This window comes from Nanorana parkeri, unplaced genomic scaffold (genome assembly GCF_000935625.1).
Source record: "Nanorana parkeri isolate BGI_ZX_2015 unplaced genomic scaffold, ASM93562v1 scaffold811, whole genome shotgun sequence".
NCBI classification, from domain to species: domain Eukaryota; kingdom Metazoa; phylum Chordata; class Amphibia; order Anura; family Dicroglossidae; genus Nanorana; species Nanorana parkeri.
The window spans coordinates 334,871-341,147 of NW_017307079.1; the positions used below are offsets into that span (position 1 = coordinate 334,871).

At 41.6% G+C, this 6,277-nt stretch overlaps 1 protein-coding gene across 1 annotated transcript in view; it reads right to left on the reverse strand.

Annotated features, from left to right (window-relative positions):
• Positions 1-6,277, reverse strand: part of KIAA1107 (KIAA1107 ortholog) — a 60,475-nt gene that overhangs the window by 49,071 nt on the left and 5,127 nt on the right. The window contains exons 4-6 of the mRNA XM_018565085.1: positions 3,092-3,095; positions 2,507-2,620; positions 681-770 (exon numbers count right to left, since the gene is read on the reverse strand). Coding sequence (XP_018420587.1) covers positions 681-770; positions 2,507-2,620; positions 3,092-3,095 — 208 coding nt within the window. The remainder of the gene's footprint in view (positions 1-680; positions 771-2,506; positions 2,621-3,091; positions 3,096-6,277) is intronic.

Below are 6,277 nucleotides of genomic sequence, written 5' to 3' on the forward strand. Positions count from 1 at the left end.
TATCTATATATTATATTTTTATAGATATATATATAAAACAACAACACACACCAGTTAATGCAGTTAAAAAACAAAAATATTACATATACCTGAATCTGACTTTATTTCAGCCTTTGGCATTCCCCTGTACAGCAGCACTCAGACTGAGAGCAAGGGCCTATACTTGGGGGCAAACAGGTGTCCTGCATACTATCAAAAGGATGGCCTCTCCAGTCAGGTCACAAGCCTGGCTGTGCAGTTAGAGCTATTGTAGTAGCTAGTCTACAAATCTCTAAACTTGAACAAGTAACACAAGAGGGCAAGCATGTAAAATGAAAGTAATGCAAAAGTTGCTTTTATAAACACTGAAATAAGAACAACGTTTCTAAAATATGCCCCAATTAAAAACACATTATACAGTGGTACTTCGGTTCATGAACACTTCTGTTCGCGAACAGGAAGTTCGGCAAAATCTTGCTTCCGTTCGCCAACACCGCATCGGGTGATGAACACAACCGCAGCCCTCTTCCCCGCTCTGACACTGGTCGTGGCTTCCCCAAGTCAAGATCGCGGTCTGATCACAGTTTGATTTGCGAACAGAATCATGGAACAAATTAAGTTCATGAACCGAGGTACCACTGTACTTTCCCTTAAGCTGCACCTTTCAGAATTATTGAAACATAATTTTTTATAGAACTTACTTATGAATCTGGATGAGGTCTTGTGAGGTTTCAACCCAACTTCCACTCAGCATAGCAGCAAAATAACTGGACCTAGCACACAGGATAGCCCTGGAAACATTCAAAAACAGAAAAACCATGACGTGGAGGATTCTTTTTTTTCAGTTTGCGGGAAATCCAATAATTTAAATCAAATCATTCATAGTGGTTAGGTAAGGAAAATGGAGGTGTTTAGGCCAGGTGTCATTGAATACGTTATTTAAAATTAACAACAGCCCTGTTTAAAAGCAAGCAATGCGCAGTACAATGAGCGGTCACACAACCCAGATTGCTTCACAGCAAGCCATCTTTTTATAGCACTTTGATACCCTCTGGTCCAGTTTTTTGAGTGTTGGCACTGCTGAAATGCATACATAATAAAATGTTTTGAAAAAAAAAAAAAAAATTGGTAATGTCTTATAGTTAAACACCCAACATATTAAAAAGACACAATCCAGTTATATCAACTAGAGGCATCTTAAAATACAACATTTCAAAGTGGGAAAAAAAAACAGGCAGGCTTTTTACGACAGAAGAGACTGTCCAAGTCTTTTCTGCCATAGAAGCTTCTACCAGCCTGTGCGCATTTTTTTTAAAATCTATACACTGAGCTACGCATGCGCAGCTTAGTGTACAGGCCCAGGAGAATGCTGACGGAGATGAAGCAACTCCTGTGCACATGTAGGAAGTTACATCATCAAAGCCCAGCCAATGAAGTGGCCAAAAACTCAGAGCCTGTAAGAAAACCAGGATGAAGATGGAAGTGCCAGCAAGAGGAGAGCGTATTACAGCACTAGAGGGGATCGCTTTGGCAGGTAAGACAGCCATAATGTGCTAGTATGTATGGCAAAAAGTTCCTGGAGAGCTTTACTTCCGCTTTAAGCACCTAAATTCTACAAGTATACAGATTAGTAGAATTTAGGTGCTTAAAGACAAGGACAGTACTCCAAGCCAATTAGATCTCTATCGCTTTACACAGTGCCATCAGTTTATCACTAAACATGTTAAATTGGAGGAGCAAAGACACAGTCTCATCAATGCTGCTGCTTCTTCATTAGGCTAGGTTCCTTGATCAAGCTGTATTGCCTCACTGCAGGTCATGTACTTAGCTAGACTTATTGGCATGGGTGCCTGGATAACAAGTCTGGTTGAACAGAGTAATTATATTCTTTTTGGCAAGACTACTGACATACATGCATTTCAAATGTATATTTCGCTGGTTGCTTGAAGTCCAACTAAGTGCTGAAGCCTTTTGTCCAACCCTGAGCACTCCCCTGGTCTTTTTAATTAAAGCCCTATACATACTTTTTTCCTGCAGTCTCCTTGCTAGTCTAGTGATTTCATGCAAGCTTCCTTCAGGACTAAGCAGCGCTTAAGTAGTTACATGCAAGTAACTACTTAAAACACTCCAAAGACATGCTGGTGGGTTAATTGACTCCTCTCTAAGTTGGCCCTGTATGTATGCATGTGAGATGGGGACCTTAGATTGTAAGCTCCTTGAGGGTAGGGACTGATGGGAATGTGCAACTACGTAAAGTGCTGTGTAAATTGTCAGCGCTATATAAATACCTGTAATAAATGTAATAAATAAAACAATAAGTGCTGCATAGTCCTGGAGTACTGTGAGCCCAGCCTGCAAGATGAAACCCCACCCCCCAAGGAGCATGTAAACGACAGGCTGGGGTTACAAGAAATGGGCAGAATGACATGACTGTTCTGCCAAAAGAAAACTTCTGCTGCTGGACCGAGGAGGAAGCTGGGCACAGTGCTGGAGCATGGAGAGGGGAAAATGTGACAGCCCCCATTACCTGTGTGCATTGAAACATTTGCCTTCTATTTGGATTATGACATCAGTGTAATGAGAACTTTTAAACAAAGACAGCAAGTCCTTGCCAAGATTTGATGGTGGTTCACTGTTATATCTCCCTAAAACAGGAAAAATATATAAAAAGAATATGTAAATTGTGTGTTTGCAATTGCACAAGAAAAAAGCATTATCTAATTAAATCTCCTGCACAGTATAATCAATTATGTTTGCTCTAGCAGTCAGTAGTAATATTATCCGAGGTCTACATTCTGAAAATCTGCTGCCAAACCACATGTACATGAAAATGAAAAGACTACCAGTATTTCGACATTCACCTTGTAATAACTTTCAGTGGATTAAAAGAATACAAGTCACACATCATGTTTTCTTTATACTTTTTAGCCACTGCTACACATTCTTGTATCAAAAGGAGGGAATGCACTGGATCTGTTTCCAGCAGGAGTGCAGGTAAATACCATTAGGTTCCAGCATCTCTATGCCATGATTTCTCATGTGAAGAGAACACCTACAACTGTCGGCTGTCAAAGTGGTAAAAGGAGAACTCAGGCCTGAAGGAGTGAATTGCTCATCTTTAGAGGGAGCCAGACTAGAACTGACTGACAGGTAAGAATGGTCATTGTTCCAAGTGGACATCACTGAATGATCGATGACTATCTGCAGATTTTACCTAGGGCCTTCAAAAATACATAAATGCTAAATAATTACTACAAAGGGCAGGGGTGCAGCAGTAATAGAAAAACGGGAGCTTCAAACTACCGGGACGGTACCTCGTAAACGGCAAATCTTACGGGTGCACTCTATCTTGTCTGTCAGCGCCTTAGTGACAGATAAGATGTTTAGGTTCTTGGCCAGATGGTACTACAACCCGGAAATACACAAAATGCACCCATCTAGGTCGAATACCTGCTGGAGGGGGTGTGGAGAAGTGGGCACTTACCTACATATGTGGTGGACTTGTCCTAATTTACAACCGTTCTGGACTCAAGTAATTGCTAGTATTAAACTCATAACTAAATGTTTCCATACCTATGGATCCAATGGTATGTTTGCTTCATGTCACAGATGTCCCAATGTTGATGTAAAAAATTATTGATCCTTCCGCTTCTTAATGCCGCCAAGACTTTAATCCCCCTACATTGGAATAAACCAACTATCCCGACCATGGTGGATTGGCTCCATAGAGTTGAATATTATAGAACAATGGAAGAACTGACAGCAATTAAATATGAAATTAAATGGCAACCATGGAGAATGTTTAAACAGACACTAGAAGTCCCTGTGATACCTTCAGGATGATACCAGAGGGGAAATATTGGTATTGTCTAGCTCTTTAATTCTAATCCTCAGAAGGTTGATGAATAGGTTTTAAATATAAATATATGAAAATAGAAATGGATTTATAACTTATAAAAACGGTGTGAATAATTGCTCACCCCCCTCCCCTTTTTCTCTCTTTTCCCTTTTTTCTTCACTAAGTGGCTCTATTGTAGGGCTGAGTATTGTATCATGTAATGATCTGTGTCAATAAGTGAATTTTATAGATGTTGAGTAATTACGAAATTGAAATGCCTTTTTCTTTAATATGGTAAATATGTGTTTACACAATCAGATATTTAAATATGTGATTTTTGATGTAATACTTTTCTTGTTAAAATTAATAAAATTACTTTTTTTGGTGTGTCATTTTTAATTTTTTTTATCTTCTGAACAACAGGAACAGACAGCAATCCAAAACTAAAAAAAAATTTGTTTGGCTGGAGTTGCACTTAAAAAAAATTTAACGGTTCCGACTTACATACAAATTTAACTTAAGTACAAACCTAAAGTCCCTATCTTGTATGTAACCTGGGGACTGCCTGTACAAATAATGAATTACACTTTTTAAAGAAATCCCGAGAGAATATAAAGGTTATGAGGCCATTGATGGCAGAATTCAGTACCCCAAACACAAAGCTTTAAAAGCCCCCACAGGTCATCAGTTTAGAGATATGTGTAAATATTGGCCCTAGAATTATTGCTCACTCCATGGTGCACGGCGCTACCAAACATGTGTAGCGCAATCGTCGTTTTCGTACGTAGGCGCACCCGACACGTGTTTACGCGACGATGCACTTTTTTTCTTACTTTACTTAATTTGCTATCACATAGCGGGGGTTACAAGCACCCTATGTGATAGCATAATGGCAGTGACGGGTACTCTTTAAAGTGATGCTGGGGGTCCAGAAGACCCCCAGTGTCACCTTTACACTCTAAAAAAAGCTATTGAAGTGCAGATCGCACTTCAATAGCTTACTGCTGGGCTTCTGGAGCCCAGCATTGACAGGGATGGGACCGGAAGTGATGCAATACGCGCCGCTCCCATAGTACGGGGAGGGGGAATCGGCGCACGGATGTTCGCCCTCTCCTCACCAGCTTCCTGCCGACACCCGGCAAGCAGGTCATGGGCCCGTAGGAGGGGGCAACGGAGCCCAGGAAACAAGGCAGGGGTGTCGGGTGGGGGGGGGCGGCCTGGTTACTGGATCGTAGAAGCGACCTGGCGGCAGCTGAGCCGCCAGAATCGCTTCTACTGTAAAGCCGGCTCGACAAAACGCAACAGACTCCGGGCGGATTATGCCGTCATAGGTCGTGAAGAGGTTACAAGTAGAACTATGAGGTTTTTTTTATTAACCCTTGTAGTGGGGCTACCCCTGCATTGCAAAGGTCAACTGCTTGTTTGGTTGGTCTAGGGCTGAAAATGAAGACATACTCACCCGATCCTCCAAACTGGCATGCTGTGACAGAGCTTCCTGAAGCAAAGGAATGCCCCTTGGTGTCCTAACATCCTATACACCGTTTATAGAATGTGATGATTTATGGGACCTTAGATCACTGCATCAGAGGGGAAAAGATGCTCCAGGGACTGGTCTAAGAGCAAGCCAGCTTGGGGGATCGGATGAGTAACTGTTTTCAGCCTTAGACCAAAACGAGAAGTAGGGGATTGAATAGTGACATTTATTTACGGATATATATTTTTCACTATTAGTTTGTATGTAGTAGTTTGGTTACAGCGCCGCTCCATTTTTAGAACTTGTGCAACAGTTATGGGTCTATTCGCAAAGCTGCCGAAGGATCCAGCCGTAGCTTTGGCTGATCCTTTGGCTAGCTTCGGTTGCAGCAGCCCTTCGGTTGAGTCGAACCAAAGGGCTGCTGTATGGTCTATTCACTATAGCCTGTACAGCTCCCTAAGGCAGCCAAGCGGCTCAGCCGAACTGAAGGTATATGCTTCGGCTCGATAAGTGTGCCGCCCCAATGGGGCATAGAATATGTTGTAGAAGTTAGTATAGATAGAAGTTTTACATAGTGTGTTTGCCTATATATTTTCTCATAGTTAAATCCATGTGTTATCCTATGCTGCCATCTAGTGGCCTTTTGTTGTAATGTACATGTTTTTCTGTGATTCTTTGTGATGTCTACGATGTATTTCCTCTCTGTATGTAGCCCCACCCTTCTTCCTGTGTGCAGTACTTCCTGTGTCATGGCCACAGTTGAAAGCCACATGTAACAAGGACACACAGGTAATCTGCACAGTACGGAGGAAAGGCATAATTTTCTGACCGCACAATACTATAACCGTTCAACTGCTGTTCCTATCATCTGCTGTAATCCTGATGTAAAGAATAAACACCTCTTTTGAATGAATCGGTATTGACGAGTTCAGCTATCTGACGAGGATTGTCCGCAGTGAGTATATCTGCTTATACAGGCCAGGCAT